This window comes from Protopterus annectens, chromosome 10.part0 (genome assembly GCF_019279795.1).
Source record: "Protopterus annectens isolate FY-2018-M chromosome 10.part0, PAN1.0, whole genome shotgun sequence".
NCBI lineage: Eukaryota > Metazoa > Chordata > Ceratodontiformes > Protopteridae > Protopterus > Protopterus annectens.
In genome coordinates this window covers 1,644,146,465-1,644,170,457 of record NC_056744.1, presented here as the reverse complement: position 1 = coordinate 1,644,170,457, position 23,993 = coordinate 1,644,146,465, and the positions used below count along the sequence as shown (strand labels likewise).

Below are 23,993 nucleotides of genomic sequence, written 5' to 3'. Positions count from 1 at the left end.
TAAGTAAATAAAGGAAGATACAAAGATGCAGTATTTCAGGTGAACCTGGATTATTTGCAATAAAGAAAGAAATATATGCAAATTTCAGGTTCACCTGTAGAATGTGCAGAAAAGCGTGAAAAATGCACACATTTCAGGTTCACCTGTAGTATTTGCAGAAAATTTCATGACTGGCAAAGCTGTATTTGTCTTGTTTTGATTTCTCCCGGGAGAATTCTGCCAACTTGGAGTGGGTGCCTGCCATAATCAGTTTAGTAGAGATTTGAGGATCTGGAGTAATTTCTAAGCCAGTCGACCAGTCATTACTGACTGAAGATGTACTCGATTCCATCAGAGCAGAGCTAGTCTCATAAACTGAGCTGGAGAGCTTCCGCTTACATTCTGTCTGAACCCGCCAATCCACAACAGACAGTGGCAGCTTCTGAACTTTTTCTTCTAGCAGTGAGTTGGTACACAATGTACAGGTGCCATCCCGCCTCCTCCATCTCAAGGTATCCACCACATAGGCACCTTTCCGGGTGAATTTTACAATGTCAAATCCTTCCCCAACCAAGTTGTGTCCGGGGACAAAGGAAGCTGTCTTGCATTCTTCACCCTTGCCAGTTGTACAGCTGGTGAAAGACGTGGGGAATTGGACCATGAAATGCAAGATTCCGCAAACGAGCAGACTGTGAGACATCATTCTAACATACGCAAGTTCTATGAAAATCGTAAGCCAGCCTAGGGAGACACAGAAAGAGAAGTAAGTACAGCTGGCAATTTTACCAACACTAATGGAAAAAAATCAGTATGTTAGCACAGCTCTACAAATAAAGCACCAAGTTCATATAGCTTGAGCATTATGCTTGGCAGAAAAAATAATTACCCACCCTGCTGACAACCTACTTAGCAACTGTATAGCTACATCTTCCTCTTAGGTATTTCAGAAACAGAATTTTAGGTACAGACAGCAAAAGCTGTGTGTTTCATTGCTGCAGGCAACAGAATTATATCAGTCATCTGCAGATATTTTGAAAGTCTGTGTGGTGTTACAACCATCTATCCACTTAGGTAAATCATCCTATTTTCCCAGAATTCTTTTCTTGAAAAATACTTTTTATTGTCTAGCTGATCTCCGAACCATTAATATGGAAGATTCAGCTTCTTTCCTTTTCCTCTCCCCACTTTCCAAAACATCCATATTTCTACAATTTTTATTCAACCTCAAACACTTGTTTTTCATCATCCACAGATATTATATTTCCTGTTCTGGAAACCACTACCAACATATATTACTTTAAATTTCTTCACTTACATCCAAAGTGTCTTCTCTCCTTTTCCACCCTTTCTCCATCACAGTACCATAGCACTCTTTGCGAACTCTGAAGTAGAAATTGACTGTCTTTAAACTGCTGTGTATTGTTTACTTTTGCACTATTCACTGCTGTTTAAAAATATTTTGGTGCACTTGTCTTTATTTTACTTTGCCTTGTTATTTTTTGTAATCTGTTCTACATTTGAAAAGTTCACACAATTACATATTTTCTGTCTGTATAAATGCTTCCCAGGATTATCTAATTCTAATCATTGAAAGTGCTTTAATTAATGTATTGTGACCGGAATCGTGGCTGAAAATAAGTTAACCCAACTAACAAACATTAAACATTAAATAAGTAAATAAAATGTCTCTTCTCTTCCTTTGTCTTTTCTGTCAAGCGGTATACAAAGGCACTGTATTCCAAGTTTTCTCTTTTTTGTACTCACATCCTCTTTCTAATCCATCTCCAAGAGGAAGAGGTTTAGCTCCCATAATTTCACTAGCTAGTCATTATTCTTTATTTCTTTATTCATTTGTTACCCTGCTGGTGCCTTTCTTTATACACTGCAGACAGTCCTGAACAAGGATCTGCACAAGGATAATATGATCCAGATAATAGTGGGAGTCTGCGCCTTAAGGATACAGTCAGCTATCTTATTGAGTTTGGCTTATGCTTTCTCATTTTATAGCCAGCAGTCCATTTCTGCATGTATTACCTCACCAAGGTGTTACTGTTGATCTGTTCTTTTTTAGGTTCATTGGTGCCAGTTGACATTCTATTTTGGGATTATTATAGCCCATGTGAAGTACTTTATGCTTCTCTGCAATTCACCTTAAATGTCACTTCTCAGCCCAGTCTGCCAGTCCCCTTGGGTTCCTCTGAAGGTGGAGCCGTATCCTTCCCTGTCTCATTTTATCGTTGTTATCCACAGCTATGCTGATCCAGTCCTTATTTCCACTAAAGATGTCTGATATGAAGATGCCAAAGAGCGCTGGTCCTAGGACTGACCCCTGTGGAACACCACTGGCCACTTCTGATTCCTTTGAGATGGTTCTCCTAATTACTCTGTGTTTCCTGCCAACCTTCTACCCATTTAGTCATCTTCTTCCCTAGTCCAAGTTGCTTGAGTTTTCCTATCAGATTCCCAAGAGGAACTGAGTCAGATGCCTTTCTAAAGCCAAGGTTTACAGTATTGATGAGGTCTCCTGTGTAAAGCTCCAGTGTAACCAAGTCATAAAACTAAATCAGGCAGGACTTATATGACCTATAAAACCATATCAACACTTACACTGTAGTTTGATGTCCTACAGGAAAAAAATCAACTAAGGACCAATAGAAAAGTAATATAACAAGTCGATTCCTGGAGTCTGTTCCCTGAAGGATACAGCCCATCCTTTTATTAACTTTACTTTACTTAGTTCTTTCTCTCGATCAGGCTGAAGGATTTATAGATTCTGCTTCTCTGCGTAGGATCAATATATAAGCAATTGCAAAACAACTTCATTACAACCGATCACGAGCACAGTTTACCTAACCTGCTGCTGCAGTACTTGAAAACATTGTTTTGCAAGAGGCACCCCCTCCCAATATTTCTATGTGGAGACTTTGCTCTCCCATATACTTTTCATTACTTATGCATACTAACTCCATGGTCACTGGAAATCATCAGTGCATTCCATACCAATTTTATGCAAACACTAATGCTTACATTAAATTAAAAAGTGTTACAAACAATAATTAACTTCAGACAGCTCAGATCAAGCACTTCTAACTTGATTAACAAGTAAAACAAACAATGATAAAACCAAGAATTCACAGGAAAAAAAAAAACACTAAAAGCTCAGGATAGCCATAGAAAACATTTTATTCCAAAACACAAGATGAGCGCTTTCATTTTAAAACATTTAAAACTTCATCAGATCGATCTCTTGATTAACAAGTCACTTATCAATGTTTGGGCAGCATTAGTTTCTTGGGTCGGTTTCCAGCTCTCCCATGTAGCAGTAATGCTACAGCAGTCTTCGCCCAGAACTCTGGGGCCTTACCACTGCTGAGTGGCTGGTTAAAGAGTTTTGTCAGGGGTTCTGTAAGCACACCTGCCAGATTCTATAAAGGATCGTGAGTTACACTGAGAAGACTCTTCACTTTGTCTTCCTTTAACTTCTTGGGTTTCCTTTTTCCATATTTTCTTGTTATACAGTCATCTCCCAGATGTCTTCCCCTTTTCATCATCACCTTTCTTTTCATCATCTTTTCCTTCCTTCTGTTTCTATTGAATGTTAAAACAAATAATTCATTGAGAATTTCTGCCTTTTCTCCATCCTTGCTTTACTCCTGACTCTCCTTCACCAATCTCGGTAGCTTCTCCTTTGCCTTTCTTCTTTCCCATGCACAAGTTAAATATCATTTTTCCTTCTTCATTCCTTCATCTAGATCTTCCAACAGATTTGCCTTTGCATTTCTTACTACCTTCGTAGCACATTTTCTGACTTCTTTATATTGTCTACATTGTTTTCTTCTCTGTTTTAACTGTTAGAATCCCTTTTCCATTGCTTAGGTTGCCTTCATACCTTCCCTACTGAACCCCATTGGCCTCTTTCTTATCCTTGCCTTGTTGTTTCCACTTAGGCCCTCTTATATAGCTGTTTATTCCTTGTATTTGCCTTCAGTATCCCAATATGCCAATATGTCAGTAATTTCACTTAATTAGTCAGCCTTTCTGTAGTCTCACACTTTTGTTTATTTATTTCTTGATTTCTACTTACCATGATAAACCAAATCATTGCACAGTTGCTAATGCCAGGGCACTTTTACTTCTGGTTTCAAACTTCCTTCTTCCTTGCTAACTGCAGTGTTCAATATTTTACCCTTCCTTTACCGACTACCAGCTGAACAAATGTTTCCTATTCTAATACCTTACCTGTGTCATTCACTCTTCCTGTCATGGACGTAGAAATGCACCAATCTGCTGCTGAAAGACAACGCTGTACTTGTGACACTCATATCTGATAACCTTATTCATTCCAAAGAGCCATTGTGTCTGTCTAGCTGCTTGCTCCTTATGTAAGTTGAACCTCAAAATTCCTTTTCTCTCCTCTTTCTTTGGCTGTCATCAGTAAGCAGAGAAGTATCATTTTAACAAGTCACTCCCGTTAAGCTACTTAAATTAATTTGTCCTCTCACTATATTCCACAGACCCAGAATAATGGCAGTTGCTACAAAGGGCTATCTCTTTGAGCTGTAGTTCCTGTGGTACAGGGTTTGTTTCTCACAGCCATAATTTGCATCTTGTGTGACGTTGAGTAAGCCACTTAGCCAGACATCATTCCAGGGCCACCTCCTGAAAAGGGTCTGTGTGTCCAGTGAGCCTATATGGTTGACAATTGGATATTATTATTACCTTCCTATTTTTCACTGGTTGATATTATTGTATCTGGCTACCAGTTCTCATCATTTCTCCTCTGATCTAATTTCTAAGTTGGTAATATCATGTCTTCCTTACTATACTCTATGTATTGCACAGTATGCCCTTTACCTAATGTAGACTGTTACCCCTCCCAGCTTATAACACATTATTGCCCTTTTACCTTTCACCTCTGTGTACTATTTGTTTTCCTTGACTGTTACGTACAGTCTTGCTTGCTGATGCCTTTATTTCTTTATTTGAGTCCTTCTGCCACCCTTTGTTTGACCTCCTAATACTCTTCTTTTCCTAACAGTCTTCCATCTTAGTTTCATGGCATAATCATCCTGCAATACAAATACATTCTAGACTTCATCATCGCTGTCCCACCTGGAGAAAGGTAAAGTCCATCTGTAGCCTACAGGTTGGTATTTGCCATGAATAAGACGATAAGTAGTAAAACCAGAAGAAAACAAACTGTAAGCACCACCAACCGAGTCCACGAACTCTCGTAAATCCTTTAATGTGTAAAACAATAAAAGCAGTTAAGCACTTTCACCCAGGAATCTCCCGAGCTTCCTCAGAACAAAATTGACACAAAGTAAAAGCATTTATAAAATAATTTGCCAAATTGCACAACCAATCACGTTTCATTAAACATTAAACACACCTCCAAGTTAACCCTTTAGATACAAAATAAAACACTACTTGGAACTAAATGTCATATTGTATTGTATACATATACATAAATGTTTGTAAAAATCTTTAAAATAACATAGAGAATGTAACATTCCCAAAAGGTATAAAAATACTGCATTATAAAATATAAAATATTATATTATATTATATATTGTACTGTAAAATATAAAATATTATATTATATTATATGTTATTTGGTCTTTCCTATATAGAAGCTTGGATAGTGTTCACTACTCCCTTACTCCTACAATTATAGTGACCTCTGGCTTTCAAATGTACCTTTCTTGATGTCAAAAAAGGTTCTTCCTTATCAATCATATAAGAACACTGACCACAAAAAACACATTTGTATGTGCCTGTTTTTTTTTTTTGGTGCTTTGACCTATTAATGTCTATCTTTCAAACATTTAACGTCTCTTCTCCTAATAAATGTTGGAGTAGATGGAATAAATTTATTAATACCTGCATTTATTGTCAAGATGTTCCAATAATTCTTACTTATTTTCTACTTCATCTGACAAAGGAGAAAATGTATGTATGTAAGCTAATTTAAAAGATTCATCTTTCTCTTTCTTGTTATCCAATATAGAACTACCAGCACCCAAAATAGGTTTACATTTCTGTTTACTACCTTCCACTACTTCTACTATCAAGTTCTCAATAAGTGCATCAGGGTATCCTCTCTGCTTAAATGTATCCTTCATCAAATAAATTTCTTCCATGAAAAAAACAGAGATTAATAGATCAAAGTACCAATAAAAAAAACAGGCACATACAAATGTGTTTTTTGGGGTCAGTGTTCTTATATGATTGATAAGGAAGAACTTTTTTTGGCATCAAGAAAGGTATTTGAAAGCCAGAGGTCATTATAATTGTAGTAACGGAGTAGTTTATGTTGCCACCTGTGAACACTGTCCCAGCTTTTATATGGGAAAGACGGAAATACCCATTAAGAAACGAGTTTATGAACATACCTATGACATTACACAAGGAAAGGAGACCAGTGCTCTATATAGACATCAAAGAGAATGTGCAAATGGTAAGTTTAAGTTTGATGTAGTTGAAGAACAAACCAGTTCAGCAGATAAAAACCAAAAATAAATAATTGCACAAAAATCTGCTGGATGGGGTGTCCGGATCCAAAAATCTGAGGTTAAGTATTAATTACTTGATTAGGTGTTGGTGCTTATTGGTTCACTATACTATTTAAGTAATCATGATTCTTATGTTAGTGTTCTGATGAAGTCTATATGGTAGATGAAAGCGGTTAACAACTACTGCAGTTTTACTTTTCAATAAGTTTGTTAATAAAGTTTTGTTACTACTACGTCTTGTGGCAGATTTTTGGATCCGGACACCCCATCCAGCAGATTTTTGTGCAATTATTTATTTTATGTAGTTGAACAGGTAGTACTAGATCCTAGAGGTGGACCCTGGGAGGCCAAATTAGAGTACAAAGTACTTTTTTGGCAAATGAAATTAGATGCAGCTAAAAGCCTGGGTCTAAATGAGAATATTAGCATCAACAGTGTTTTAAGGTTGATGGCGGCTAAATTGTGAATTCCCCCTCACTTTCTGATTAGTTTTATATATATATATATATATATATATATATATATATATATATATATATGTTAGGAATTTTTGCTAGACTTTTAAGTCTGAATATAAAATAGTATTTACGTTCATCATTTCATATAACATACAATATAATATTTTATATTTTACAGTATTTTTATACCTTTTGGGAATGTTACAATCTCTGTTATTTTAAAGATTTTTACAAACATGTATGTATATTTATACAATACAATATGACATTTACTTCCAAGTAGTTTTTTATTTTGTATCTAAAGGGTTAACTTGGAGGTGTGTTTAATGTTTAATGAAACATGATTGGTTGTGCAATTTGGCATATTGTTTTATAAGTGCTTTTATTTTGTGTCAATTTAGTTCTGAGGAAGCCCAGGAGATTCCTGGGTGAAAGCACTTAACTGTTTTTATTGTTTTATACATTAAAGGATTTATGAGAGTTCTTGGACTCACTTGATGGTGTTTACAGTTTCTTTTCTTCTGGTATTTACCATGCCTCCTGCCAGTCAATCAGTAGTCCATATCCCTGCTCATCAGACCACTTTCTGAGCCAGGTATCGTAGTCCCATATCTTACCCTTCTTTATTGTTCCAGCACATAACACCAGTAGCACCTCCAAAAAGACGGCTGCACACCCCCAACCTCTTTGCATGCCCTGGACACTTCTTTGTCTCTTCTCTGTGCCTGCCTCTCCATAGTTCAACCTATCAAGTCATTAGTAGTCACATACAATATGACATGTGTACACCTCTAGCCTTCCATGAGATGTATTCATGTCATGGCTTAAGTCATGGCTCATCCTGTCAAAACTGAGTCCCTGGGAACTTGTCGCTTCTCTTTGTCGAATCCAGCCTTTCTTCCCAGTTAACAGAACTTGTGAGTGTGTCTTCGGTCACTAGAACTCTTCACTCCCCCTCTCACATGCCATCTCAGATGATGTCCTTCCTAGGTTGCCTGTGATAACTTCCCAAGCCACTCTTGATTACTTGAGTTTATACATTTTCTCTAAGCTCCTGAAAGTTCTGTGCTACCTCTTGCCTTTTTGTCCTCTGCTTTTAATTCCTCCAGTACCCACTATCACCCACTCCTCCTTCCTGCCTTTCTTGCTTCCATCCAATTGTTTGGTCCTCTGTATCATCTTCTTGTTATTCATTCCATTTCCTTCTACGTCTGACACATTTACTATTTCCTGGCCTGTTCTGCCTACCTGTCCGCCATCAGTCCTGCACTGTTCCGATCTATCAACCCTCATTCTTACTTATCTTAGCCCCTTTTCTGTTTCATCCCTGCTCCAGTACATAGCTTTTCATTTCTCCTTTCTGTGCTTTCAGACTACAATTAATCCAGGTCCAATTATCTCATTCTCTGCCACTGCTAGCACATTTATTGCGCTCCACAATCATCCTCTTTATTTGAACTACTTCACCTTCAAAGATCCCAGTCAGCCTTTAGAATCTGTACCCATTTCCCTCTCACATACCTCTAAGCCATACCTCCAGATCATACCTTGAACACCTGACCCATTTCAGTCCCTTACCTCTCCTTTAATTTGTTTTCCTTCATTTCAGTTCTAGTGCTTTGTAAATCTGATATTTGAATACCATCTATATTGAATGCTTTGGCCTACCTCCCTGTGCTAAATCTTTGTCCTTCTCCCTTGACTTTTGAAGCACATTGCTACAGATAATTCTAGAATTCCTTGAATGCTAAATATCTTCTAAGATGCAATCATGCGACATACAAAATACTCCTAAGATCATAATATTGGGAGTAAGTGTTTAGTACATGCAAACAAACAAAAATACACCCTTGCCATGAAGGAAGTCAAACTCCTGTTTTAAGAATTGCCTGAGAGCTGCAGTTTAGTCATACATGCATCACAAAAGGTGGGATTAAGGCATATGAGATTCAAACTCAACTATATAGCAAGTACAGCATCAGCAGACTGGAGCGCAACAAATCAATCAGAGGAATGAGAACTTTACCGAAAGCTAATTACTGGTGAACTGAGGGAGGAGCTAGGAACTAGGCCTTTTATTTAAAGGGGAGAGTCATTTCAAAGCTTTACTAAATAAACTCACTTAGATAATGCCATAGAAGACTGTTTTGTAAATAGATTTTTCCCTCACCCTCTCACCCTTTTCTTGCTGTGTTGTTAGAAGCTGTGTCTCTTTATATGCCCACCACGTATATAAATTTATCCACAAAATCCCCCCTCTCTTCTCTTTCTTTGGCTATAATCAATAAGCACAAAACTATCTTTTTATGACATCATTCCACTTCAGCTACTTAATTAGCCCTCCAACTGCATTTCCCAGTGTCAGAATAGTGAACACCCACCCACCAGCAAATCCATGTTGTTCTTATAAACCTTTTGATCTATAGTTGCCTGCCCCGATGCAGAATTTGTCTTTAGAAGGACCTCCTAGTCTCATCTCAACTGCACATAGCAGTGAGCAATACAAGATCAAACTAGAAAGGTCCTCCACTTGACTGTTAAAGCATGAGTTACCATTATTTTACCATTTTGCTACCTGCATGGTATTGCAATATTTAGAATTGTTAACCACCTTTTTTCCATCTTACGTTTAAAATCTGTAACATCTGGGACAAGGCTACCAGTTACTGTAGAGCCTGCAATCCACTTCTCAGAAATGATCCTGGGATTAGTGCTTTTATTTTGCTCCTGGTGAAAGGAGTAGAGGGACATTATTTCTTAGAATTCTTAGAGACTACCAACCACTGGAAAGACTGATAACTGCTTTTAGCAGCCAGTTTGGAATTGGTGTTACTCATACCTCTCGACTGCACAGATTTTCACAGAATATCTAGATTTTTTTAGTCATATTTTTAGTCTGCTCCTTATAAAATTTTGTTTTTCTGGCAAATCTTTGAGGATTGAAGTCAGAAAATCATGACAGATGTTTGAGTTACAGACTTCATACTCTTCAGAAAATTCATGTTATGCACAATCTGTTATTCTATCAATTTTCTATGTTGGTAAGAGCAATATTTAAAAATTGTCCCCATTTTTGAGCCTCTGTCCCCCCATTATATATGGCTTTGTCCAGATTTCTCAGACTTAGAGGTTGAGAGGTATGGTGTTACTATTTTGCTCCTAATGACTCTTGACTGTCTCCGACTAGGTAGTGTCAACAGCAGTTCCTTGACTGGTCTATTTACAGTTTTGGTGGAAGCTACTTCAGTTTTAATTCTGAAGTATTGTGCAGCTTTGAACTGCTGTTGTACTGATCTGCTGAATATGTTAGTCATGGCATCTGCTAGGATAAGGCTACAACAAGCGTATTGACGGATACAACATCTGGGACAAGACTGCTGCTCACCAAACAGCCTATGACTCTCTTCTCGGCAGCCAACTTAGGATTACTGCTACAGTTCTGCTTCTGGTGCAAAAAAGACCAGGGATCATGATTTCTAGTTCTGTGAAGCAGGTCTGTATTTGATAATCAAAATCTACTTACCTCGAAAATGTATTCATCGACACTGAAACAGTGAAATTCACTTCCGCAAATGAAAACTTTTCTAGGGTAAAAAAGCAATTGGCCATCATCACAACTTTGCCCTTTTCCCCACCATAGTGTGATCTTGGAGTTGGTATATATATATATATATATATATATATATATATATATATATATATATATATATATATATAGTTAGGGTGGTGTGAGGTGTGGGGGCAAATCCCCTATTTTGGCAGGTTTGATTTAGTGGGATTTGTGTTGTGGTGTTGTAGTGGCCAAGTGATTACTTACCTTAGTAAACTTTTCGATGTTCGCTGAAGTGTGTTTCACTGTTTCAGCTTAGATGAATACAGGTTCAAGGTAAGTAGATTTCAGTTATCTAATATAGACCCCTGAGAAGCTGTGGTGACACCAGCACTAGAAATAGCCAGGAACAGTAATAGTAAATTATGCCTTTTCACTAACTACTGAAAGATTTGCTACCCTCTAAACTAACGTCAGAGTAGCACTATGGCAGTCTGTCTCCAACCCCTGAGTAATAAGAGATCCCCAATTCTCCACCCTCTGGCAACACAGCTCAGAAATAGGTTTTCACTTTATCTGTGGACAGTCTGATTGCATTAGGTGTTTTGAGGCAGAGTAGCAACTGCCTTATGCTTATTGAATGTTCACTGCTGTTACCAGTTGATAGTGCAACTTGTGAAAGATGTAAATATTTGAGGAATATGGAGACACACTTATCTCATCACTCCACTATTGATAAACATCATACTGCCACAATGCAACATCAATCACAACATCCTAATATGCCAAGGCTGTAAAGAAAAAATTGTCAAAACCTCCTAGAACCTAGTCTAACATATCCCATTGTCAAGGACACACGACAGCACCTACTATTTCTCCACTCAGACATACTGCAGCTCCACACAGTTCACCCAAGAATCATCAGGAAAGCAGGCTTAAGCCCATAAGGCCTATTAAATATGCTTTCACACAAGAAATGTCTCAATCATAGATGATTCTGTAGTTAGACATACAGACCCTACACTTACCAGACTGGAAAAGAACAGGTTGACTTTAAGCTGCTCGCCCTGTGCCAGGACCTGTGATGCTACAATGGCCCTAAGAACCCTTAAGCCAGGCAAATATGACTCGGACCTAGTGGTGGCCCATGTGAGAGTGAACCACCAGAGGTGCTTCACCAAGACATGCCAGAACTTACTACACATGTGCTAAAGGCGGGAAAGACACTGACCTTGAGTAGTATCTTGCCTTCACCAAGAATGATGCCCAGATACCAACACAAGATAATTTGGTTTAACAGTCGACTGCATAATTGGTGTCATTCTAAGGGAGGCCAGTATGCATCAATCTGGAATGAGATGAGAGAGAAGACCTCTTTTTTCATCAAGGATGGGTTACACCTCTCATACTAGGGCTTCTGCATATTGGCTAAAGCCTTGGTTGCCCCCATAGTGTCTTTTTCTTTTTTAGGCAGAGTCCCTTACTGGACATTGCTACATAACATACACAAACTCAAAGTTGAACAGCATGTAGGTGGCACTACTCAATGTTGTCTAAATAGAAAGGTGCCAGAACTTGAGGCCACTTTGCAATTACAACACATTCATATTTGTGTAACTGCTAAGACATTGTATTGGTAAAATGACAGCACTCCCTTTGTATCAGAATTTAGCGGGTCTATATCATATGTTAAAAATTTTATAACTTCAAACATTAAAATCTTGAATTTAAATGTCCAAAGTTATAAAATTTCGAACATATGTAAAAAAAAAAAACGAACCCAAAACTAACGGCTGTAGTTACGGCTAGTCAGGTAAGTTCAATTTGTTTTTTTTATTTTTTTTTTATTTTATGTTCGATGTTTGAAACTTCAAACATTTAAAGTCAATTATTTAATGTTCAAAGTTTTCAAACTTCGAACATATAATACAGACCCGAATTTAGCACCTATAATGCATTAGATCGTGGGTAACAGTGGGAGGAGTATCTATATTTGTTAGAAACACCATTACGTCTGAATCAGAATCACATTTATTGGCCATGTATGCACCCATACAAGGAACCTGACTCCAGTTTCAGTGACTCTCCAAGTAAGAATTACATAAACGACATACATACAACTATTAAGAACAAGACAAAAAAGTAAATGTACATGTACATATACATACAAGGTGCAAAGTGCAACAAAGTGCAAGAAATACTGAAATAAACTCTGAAAGAAACAAGTATTAACAATATGTAAACAATACTGCACAACCCTCAGAGGCTTCGGAAAAAGAATACCCCACCCTAATAAGCTAAATTAACTGTTTATGAACTTGATGGCCTGCGGAAAAAAAATGTTCTTATATCTGCTTATTTTGGTGCGTATTAATCTATAATGCCTGGCTGATGGTAATAGTTCAAAAAGATGGTAGCCTGGATGTGAAGGGTCAGTGATGATCTTCCCTGCCCTTTTCATGAATAGTACAGGTCCTGTAAAGAGGGCAAACTAGCACCAATGATATTTTCGGCAGAACTGACTATTCGATGTAACCTATTTTTGTCATGATTAGACAGAGATCCAAACCATACTGTTATGGATGAGCTGAGAACAGACTCAGTGACTGCTGTATAGAACTGAATCAAAAGTTTACCTAACATCAACTTAACCAATTATTCTCACTTGGAGCTCTTGGACCCTTAACAAATCCAAACATTATTTCATTGCAAGCTACTGATACCCATCAATGTCCCTCAAAGACCCTGGAAATTTCCTTATCATCATTGAGGCATTAAATATCAAACCAAATCCCTTCTTGCTAGGAAACCTCAATTACCCAAGCTCTGACTGGCACATGTGCTCCTCTTAAAATAGTTAGGATCAGCATTTCCTAGACTTTGCTAATGCCAATGGACTGCAGCAAATTGTTAAACTACCAAGTAGTGGCTCTAACATCCTTGACCTGGTCCTTATCAATCTAACCCTCACCTGCATTCTACTCTATATATCCTCACCCCTAGTTAAATCTGACCACACAATTGGTCATCTTCTCTGTCAGGCCTAGTTGTACTACCGCATCAACAAATAAGACCATCTTAAGAGACTTATTTGGGGCAAACCTACTTCAGCTTGTAGAAGATGTATACAGAATTCCCAATAGTCCCTCACAAATATACCCAAATGAGAGGGCTGCCACATTCACCTCTGACGTTTACCAACACTAAAACAGCTGCATAGAAAAGTCAGTACCCGTCCATCCTAAATATAATATAAATTCAGGAATAAACCTCTCTGGTGGAACTCTTGTAAAAATAAATTGTATAACAAAAGAAGGAAAGTAATCCAATATCTGTCTGCCTGGGAAGACATGGTTGACAGGCCACACTGCTTTGCCAGAGATGGTCTGCACCTGTCTCCTCTAGGCTTTTGGATACTAGCAAAGGCATTAGCCACCCTATTGTGCCTTTTTAGGTAGTGTCAAAATAACCAACCTCCCAACATAACAAAATCCTCTCTACATAAACTCAAGGTACTGCTGCTTACTGCTAGGAGTCTAAACAAGACACTGCACTCCCTGGAAGCACTCCTCACTTTGGAAGATGCTGACATCTGTGCAGTCACCAAGACATGGTTCAAAGGCATGGAAAGCACCCCAGCTGTGCAGGGCTACAGTGCCTTCCATACATTCATACCACAAACTGAGCATGAAAGAAGCAAAGGAGGAGGTGTATCCACCTTCATTAAGGACAAGTACACCTCAAGACTGGTCAAACAGTATGACTCTGTTGAGCTACTCCATGTCAAATTAACTACAGGTAAGCCCCCTACCACATCATAGCTAGATATAGGTCACTCACCATGGAAAAGGAAAAGCATATTGCATACCTGGTCTTACTGGAGTCATTTGCCATACAGCCCAACACCTTACTCTTGGGTGATTTTAATTATCCTACCATCGACTGGGAAACATACACAATCACAAACATGTTGTCTCAGAGGTTCTTGGACTTTGTCAATGCAAATGCTCTAGAACAGCTAGTCAGTGCACCCACAAGGCTCAAATGTCCTGGACATAGTACTCATTAACATGGGAAAGCATTGTACCCCCACCTTGTGTGATGTCCTCCCTGGTAAGAGCAGACTGTAAATCAGTCTCTTTCAATGTAATTATAAGACCAGATACCCCATCAAGCTCTAAAACGATTAAGAATTTTTCAAAGACAAATTACCTCCTACTAAGTGATGGTATAAGAAATTTCAAAGCCCCCCTCAAATGCAGATAACACAGACTCCTATGCAGAGGTGTACACCAATGCCCTGTATAACCACTTAAGCAGTTGTATAAAATCTGCTGTAACTGACTGAATTAAAACCAGGTCTTGCCAAAAAAAAAAAAAAAGCCACCCTGGTGGACCCCTCATATAAACACTCTATACAGTAAGAAAATGAAACTAATGTCCAAGAACAAGAGAGAACTGGCTCAGCAGACTAAGAAATCCCTCTTTAACTTAAACAAACAAATCAGATATCTTGTCAAGTACTCTAAAGCTAATTACAAAGCAAAATTAGCCTCCCTAGCTAGGGATAATCACAAGGCATTCTTTAACAATGTGCGCAATCTAAAAGAGAATACCCAACTATGCACTAAACTGGTTGTAGATGGCACCACCCATACTCAACTGAAGGTAATAGCCAACATCCTAGCAGATAGATATGGAGCAAACTTTGATCGCCAACCCCCCCCCTCCCATAGCCTACAGTCATCCACAAAGTATATCTGCCACCATTCTACAGCCTATTATCTCAAGACAGCAGATCATCTCTGAACTCTCCAACGTCAAAAACATGGCCTCAAAGGAACCAGACAACATCCCAGATTGCCTTTTAGACAATGTAAAACATGGCCTATCAGACCCACTTGGATCCCTGTTTAACAAAAGCCTGTGAACTGGCTATGTGCCGTAGAATGGAGGACAGCAACAGTAATCCCTCTGCACAAAGAAGGACCACCAACTGTCCCTGGGTATTATAGACCCATAAACTTGACTAGCTTTATCTGCAAGACCATGGAAAGAATCATTATAAACCATTTAACAAGCCATAGGTAATCTCCAAACTCTGGACCCAACCCAGTTTGGATTCATTAAAGGTAGATCATGTCTGTTATACATGGTTGACTTCTTTGAGAAATTTTCAGATACAGGGGGGGGGAGAAGGGGAAGAAGGAGATTCTTGTAGTAGATACCCCCTTTCCCAGTAGCTATATTACTGAAAATGATAATTTAGGTCTTGAACAGAGTGCCAATGATACAATTTTCCAGGACAATGCCAAAAATAGTTTCCAAGGATTTTCCATTTATAATTTTTGTTCAAGACGGATTCTCAGAACATTCTCATTCTCATAACAGATTCTTACTAAAGAGCATTTTAAACTCTTGAGTAAAGGACTAAAATATATTCCAGCTAAGAAAGGAGATACTACTAGTACTATAATGGATATAAAATTATTTGTTAGGAAAATCAATTTAACTATACTTGCGTCCAGAGCAGGGTTCAACAAAGAATTTATAGGGAAAACAGATTTGGTTAGGAAATTGACATACAATCCCCCCTTACTTCCACAAATCAAGAATTTTGAAATGGTAATGGAAAATGAAATAAGAAAGACTGATAAAAAGAGTAAAACCAGATACCACCAGAATATGGACATAGAAGAAAAAGAGGTATTAAAAGAACTTACTAAGGATAAGACAGTGAGAATTATGAAACCAGATAAGGGGGGAGGGATTGTTATAATGGATAGAATATTGTACGAGGCAAAAATGAGCACTATTTTGAATGATGGCAATAAATATAGTGTTGTTTCCAAAAATTAGGTAGAGATGGCACATAGAAAAATAGACTTATTAATTCAAGATTTGATGATAGAAAATGTTATTAACATCAGAACAGCTAAATATTTGCAAGTGAAGAAACCAAGGGTAGCCACTATGTTTGGCATACCCAAAATTCACATGAACCAGGATGACCCTCCCCTTAGACCCATAGTATCAGCGGAAGGGGCAAAAACTGTTCCTTTAGCTAAATATGTGGATACAATAGCAAAACATATTTGGGTAAATAATAAGGTTATATTGAAAGACTCCTGGGATTTCCTTAGAGAATTAACACCTCAAGTTTGTAAAGAGGACATCATTTTCATTACCATAGATATTATTGACTTGTTTTCTTGCATCCCTCACAAAGAAGGGATGGAAATGTTTGAAGATAGCATATTCGCAGATAGAGAGATGACACATGAGGAAAAAACAGCGACAGTTATTCTCATGGACACTGTATTGAAAAATTATTTTTTGATTTTTAATGGGGAATATTATCAACAAAAATCAGGAGTGTCCATGGGAGCAGCGTGTGCGCCCACATACGCTAACATTGTATTATCAAAATGGGAGGAAAAATGTATTATAAATTCCAAATTTAAAGAACATTGGGCACTATATCACAGGTTTTTGGATGATGTAGTGATTTTTTGGGTAGGGGATGAAAATATGTTTATGGAATTCATGGAATATATTAGTGCCACCACTATTTTTTTGAAATTTACATATGTTATGAATAGGGATGTTTTAAATTATTTGGATGTAGAAGTTTACAAATCTGAACATAATTTTGAAACAAGAGTATATAGGAAAGAGACATACGTGAATTCTTTTTTGCATTTTAATAGCGCACACTCCTTACATTGCAAGAAAAACATTGTAAAAGGACAGTTTGTAAGGGGATCAAGAATGACTAGTAGAGACGAAGATTTTATTATTGAATGCAACAAACTGGAGAACATGTTTTTAGAAAGAGGTTACCCTATAGGTTTTATCAAAGATATTAGATATGAAGTAGAAAGAGGTAAACTAGGGAGGTTTCACCCTATAAAAGGGGTAATAGAGATTATTAGGATGGAGAAAGAACGTGACGGAAGTTTAAAGAATAGGGAAACTTTTCAAAAAAGTTTAATAGTACAATTCTATCAACAAAAATATGAGGGGAATTTTACATAAGGAATGGGAGAAATTTTCAGCTTTCACCGACATGGAAGAGATAAGGAATATAGTACCCAAAATTGTATTCAGAAATTCCCCAAACTTCCGTAACATGATAGAAAGAACAGGGACCAGTAATAGAATGGAACCTAATCGACGAGTAGGCACATTCAAATGTGGGAGATGCTCACAATGTGCATACATAATGAACAAAGGAGAAGTATTCTTAGAATGTAGAAAGAGAATGATAACTAGTAACAACTATTATAACTGTGAAACACAAAGAGTTGTTTATTTAGTGGTGTGTCAGAAATGCCAATCTTTTTACATTGGAAAAACTGAGAGAACTCTAAAAAAGAGAGTGTATGAACACATATATGATATTTCAAAAGAAAGTGAAACTAATGCATTATTTAAGCACACTAAAGTTTGTCAAGAAGCATCATTCCTATTTTTTTGTTTTAGAACAGATACAGATAGACATTAGGGGAGGTCCGTGGGAGGACATACTTGAAAGTAAGGAATTATGGTGGCAGATTAATCTGGACGCAAGCAGGAGTCCAGGATTAAATGAACATTTATCTATAGGGTCAATTTTAAGATTAAAATCTAACAAGATTTAATGTAATATATGTTTTTACACTAGATGGCACTGTTGCACTTTATTTAAGTTAGGTAGTATATAGATACAACTAATAAACTGCTAGTTATAAAGCTGCTATATGCAAAATGCTGTTATACTTATAATGCTGCTAACATCCCCACAATATGTATTCACAAGTTTATTGAATAGATAAAGTAGATGGCACTGTTGCACTTTATTTAAGTTAGGTTTAGAATGTGGTTACAATTATTAAGCTGCTAGTTATAAAGCTGCTATATGCAAAATGTTGTTATATTCAATATGTTGTAATATCCCTACAATATGCATTCACAAGTTCATTGAATAAGATAAACTGGATGGCACTATTGCACTTTATTTAAGCCAGGTTCAGTATGTAGTTACAATTATTAAGCTGCTAGTTATAAAGCTGCTATACATAAAACACTATTATATTTAAAATGCTGCTATATCCCTACAACATGCTTTTACAAGTCCATTGAACAGATAAACTTGATTAATTTTAACAAAGAATCTTAACATTTACTTATTTATTGTTTTTATGTATTTAAACAGGTTGTTTTTAATATGTGAATTATTTATTAGAATCATGAATATTAAGATAGATAGAACCAAGCTGATTTGGTAGTTTGAATTTTCAATACGCTTTCTCATTGGTAATAGGACTTAATTGCACTTTAATCATGGTATTTAAATAAAAAATGTATAAACTGTTGTTATCTGATGAAGTCCCACTTGTTGAGACGAAAACGCGATCTTTATTTTGTCATAGAAGTGCGTTAATGTGTTTGTGTCGTTAATAAACTCTTTCGTAAATCTACTTGGTGGAATCCTTTGGCACACAGCATTCCTACTATTTTAGGATTACTGTTCTTTGAGAAAGTCACCAAGGCCCTGGATGAGGGGAAGACAGTGCATACCACCTACCTTGACCTTGCCAAGGTATATAACATAATCCCCCACTCCGGTATTATAGAGAAACTCTCTCAATTGGTAATTAACCACTACATTACCAGATCAGTAGCCAACTGGCTCACTGACATGACACATACTGTGGGTGACTTCACCTCTAGCAAAAGACCAGTTACCAGTGGCATACCACAGAGTTCTGTGTTGGGCCCCTTACTGTCTGGAATTTATTTCTCAGAAGTCCAGGCCAATGTGGATGGCCTGTGGCTGACCACATTCGCTGATGATTGCAAACTGGGAGCAATCATTAACTCCAAAAAATGTGAGCGAAGACTGAGACCAAAGACCTTGAAAAAAATGTAATATCCGAACTTGTAAAAACAGTATAAACAGGTTTTAGCGCTTTCGTCAGATTGTATCATAGACTTCTTCAGAAACACTGAGCTCAAATTCCAAAAGCATTTAAATATCCCACCAAAGTATCACATGACAATCCTATTAAGTTAATTAAGCACTTAAAGCCATAAACAAGTATTTCAAATCAGACACATTTAAAATAACCTTAAATGTCATGATAAAGTTTCAAAAAAGTAAAAATCTGAAATGTGCAAAATTGCATATGAACATATATAAATAGTTAAAAATACAGACTAATAAAGTTATATAAAATCATTAAAACTCATACAAAATAGGACTGTAACCTAAGCACACTCATAATAGAAGCATAGTCATTGAAACCAGGATATACACAAGAATTGAGCTTAATTTGCCATTTAAGCTCATGAAGCTCAATTAAATCATTCCACGGGCCTCCCCTGTCATTCTTTTGTACTACATCAATACCTATAAATTTAAGGAAATGTTCAAGTTTAGCCATAACATGTTTAGCTAAAGCATTGTTGCTTTTCTTCTTATTAATGCTAGAAATGTGCTCATAAATTCGCTCTCCAAACCTTCTTTTAGTTTTTCCAACATAAAAACAGTCACACTGCTGGCAGAGAACCACATATACCAAATCCTGGGTGTTACAGGTGCAATGGAAGGTGGTCTTAATCCAAACACCATTAATGGATACCTTCTCAGTTTCAAGCAAATGTTTGCAATAGGAACAAAGTCCACATTTACGGGCACCCAGTTTTCTAGGGCAAACTGATACCTCATTTCTACTAGAGGTTTTCAAAATTGCCTTAAAATTCTGCCCTCTCCTATAAACAACTTTAATGCCAGTCTGAAAAAATCTCCTTATATTCACTAAAACATGCTAAAATTGGCCAATGTGTGTCTAATATCTGTCTAATATGTACACATTCAGGGTAGTAAGTAGTAACAAATGCTAAGGAAAAGTCGTGCCTAATTGTATCCCCTTCTGTGGCATTCACCACAAATGGTTACTCAGCGCTACCATTAAGTAAAGGTTTAAAAGTGCCAACAGCCCTTTTAACTTTAACTTCAGAAAGCACACTCTTCACAAGCCCCTGGGGATAGCCTCTGCTATAAAACATGTCAGATAGAACCCCAGCCTCAACAAGGAATAAATCATCATCCGTAGTTCTCCTTGTAAGACAAATAAATTGGGCTTTCACTATCCCCCCTTTTTTGATGCGATGGATGACAACTATCAAAGTGTAACAGACTATTTAAATATTTGGGTTTTCTAAAGATTCAACTAACAAATCTGTTCTTAGTAAAGTCCTTTAAAATCCTCACATCCAAGTAAGGTATAGTGCTTTGGTCATATACATGGGTAAACCTAAGAAATTCAGTAGTTTGATTTATATAACTGACAAAAGATTGTAATTCAATTTCAGTACCCTTCCAAAAAAGAATAATGTCATCCAGAAACCGCATATAAAGGGCCCAAGGGGGGTTGTCACCAAAATGCTCAAACACAAACTTATTTTCCCATTGGAACATGATGATATTGGGAAATATAGGGGCACATGCTGCCCTAATAGCAACCACTTTTTTCTGTAAAAAATAGTGCCCATCAATGTATACAAAATTGTTTTTTAAGACTAACTCCATAAAAGTGGTTAAAACATTGATCTCATTGTTAGTAAATGTCCCTAACTCAATCAAAAAATCCTGAAGCCACTCCAGTCCAATGCTGTAGAGAATCACATTAAACAAGTTAACCACATCAACAGTGCAAAATATACATTCTGAATCATAATCCAACAAAGAAACTTTGCGAAAAAATTCCACGAATCATTACAAATGTGAACAAACCTGATACATTTTTAAGCCTGAAGTCAATATATCCTGCCCTCACCAAGAATTATACCTCAGTATAAAGAAAAAATGATCAATTTCAACAATTGGCTAAACTTCTGGTGTCATTCAAAGGGGATCCAGTGTCTGTCAGCCTGGGACGACATGCTTGACAAGCCACGTTGCTTCGCAAGAGACGGCTTGCACCTGTCACCCCTAGGCTTTCGAATACTGGCCAAGGCTCTTGCTGCCCCCATAGTACCTTTTTTAGGCAAGGCTCAAAAGTCAAACACACCTCTGTAAACAGCAGAATTAACAAAAAACTGAGGGTTATGCTACTCAATGCCAGGAGTTTAAATCTCAAAATGTACACGCTCGAAGCATTCCTCAGTATGGAGAACGTCGACATCTGTGCAGTAAATGAAACCTGGTTCAAGGCTCCAGAGAGCACCCCAGCACTACTGGGCTACAACTCATACCACATGTTTCGGCCACAGAACACGAACCAAAACACAAAAGGAGGGGGTGTATCCATATTCATCAAGGATACCTACACCTCCAGGTTAGTGGCGCAGCATGATACCTTTGAGATCATCCATGTGCAACTAACATCAGGCAAATCTGCAATGCAAATTGTGGCCTGCTAAAGATCACCCTCCATGACCCAGGACCACCACTCCATCTTTCTGGAGACACTGGAAAACATGAAGGTCCTACCGAACACCCTGATATTGGGTGATTTCAATTACGCTACCATTCACTGGGAAAACTACTCGAGTACAAATTCCCAGGCCCAGCGCTTCCTGGAATTCATCATATCAAATGCCCTGGATTAGCTGGTAAACTCTCCTACCAGAGGTGAAAACATATTGGACCTGGTCATCACCAACATGGGCGACAGGTGTTCAACCTCGGAGGTCAACCCGTCACTGGTTAGATTGACCATAAACTAATCACTCTGGATGTCCACACCCCACCACCACCCCCAACTAAGGAAACCACAGTAAAAGACTTTTCTAAAGCAAACTTCACCTTACTTAAGACAGAGGTGGTAAGTTTCACAGCCCCCACACTAAAGGATAATGCTGCCCAAGATGCAGAAACCTTTATAAATGTACTCTATGAGCACCTACAAGGATGCATGGATCATGCCATCCCTAGCAAAACCAAGACTCACTCCTCTAAGAGAAGGAAACCAGTTTGGTGGACCCCTGCAATAAACAGGCTATACAATAGAAGGAGGAAACTAGTTCAGAAAAAAAGCAAATCCCAAGAAGGAAAGACATCCCTGATCAGTATCAATAAGAAACTAAGGTCCGTCATGAAATCATCCGAGGCTAACTTCAAAAGAAAAATAGCCAAGGATTCAAAAGATAACCACAAAGCCTTCTTTAGCTATGTTAAGAATCTAAGTGGCAACTCGCAGATATGCACTGAACTAGTGCAAAATAGCACAAAATATACTGAACCTACTGATATTGCAAACATCCTGGCAGATAGATTCAGTGCAAACCCCACCCCCCCTTTCACCTCCAAAAAGACCCACAACAATACTGGAAAAGTGTAGTGTCCCAAAAATCACAGGCGCACAGGTGAAAACAACCCTTTCAAAAGCCAGAAACACAGCATCAATGGGACCAGATGGTTTCCCAGGCTGCGTCTTGCACGAACTACAGAATGAACTAACCCCCCACCTAAACATGCTGTTCACCCTCAGCCTCTCCACAGGCTACATGCCCATAGAATGGCGCACAGTAACGGTTATTCCTCTCCACAAAGCAGGGGCCACAACTGACCCTGGTAACTATCGCCCCATAAGTCTGACTAGCCTCGGCTGCAAGGCTATGGAGCGCATCATCATGGAACTCATTAACAAAGACATTGGGAACCTCCAAACACTTGACCTGACCCAGTTCAGCTTTGTTAAGGGCAGATCATGCCTACTAAACCTGGTTGACTTCTTTGAGACAGTCACCAAGGCCATAGACGAGGGAAAGGTGGTTTACACAGCCTACCTACCCCTTGCCAAGGCTTTTGACACTATTCCCCACTCGGGTATTACAGAAAAACTCACCAGCCTGAACATAAACCCCTACGTCATGAGATGGGTTGCCAACTGGCTTACAGACAGAACTCACACGGTAAGAATAGTGGGTTCCAGGTCCAACTCTAAACCGGTCACAAGTGATGTCCCACAAGGCTCGGTCCTGGGACCCCTACTGTTCGGCATATACTTCTCAGAAGTACAGGAAAACATAGGAGGACTATGGCTAACCAAGTTCGCCGATGACTGCAAACTGGGAGCCATAACTGACTCTCCGGCTGACACGGATATCCTCCAAAAGAGCCTTACTGAGACGGACACTTGGTGTCAAAGGCATGGCCTCAAGCTAAATGCCAAAAAATGCATAGTCATCCCATTTGGGAAAAACAAAACACCCACGAATTACCACATAGGTGGCAGCCCTCTTAATACAGAAGAGGTAATAAGAGATCTGAGGATCCAGGTAGATAGTAATCTGTCCTTTGACAATCATATTGCCAAAGTAGTTAGGAAATCCTTCTATATGGCCCATCTAATTACTAAAGGGTTTTCATCTAGAAATAAAGAGGTTAAAGTGCCCCTCTACTCATCACTCATTAGACCCATCATGGAGTACAATGCCCCATTTGGGATGTACCTCACAAGACACTTCCAACAGCTGGAAAGACCACAAAAGTACCTCACC

The 23,993-nt window shown here is 38.1% G+C and overlaps 1 protein-coding gene across 4 annotated transcripts in view; it reads right to left on the bottom strand.

Annotated features, from left to right (window-relative positions):
- LOC122813837 (perforin-1-like) overlaps positions 1–23,993 on the bottom strand; it is a 99,489-nt gene that overhangs the window by 46,754 nt on the left and 28,742 nt on the right. For all 4 annotated transcript variants that reach the window (XM_044086371.1, XM_044086370.1, XM_044086369.1 and 1 more), the window contains one exon: positions 144–720. In XM_044086371.1, coding sequence (XP_043942306.1) covers positions 144–682 — 539 coding nt within the window. In that variant the 5' untranslated portion in view covers positions 683–720. The remainder of the gene's footprint in view (positions 1–143; positions 721–23,993) is intronic.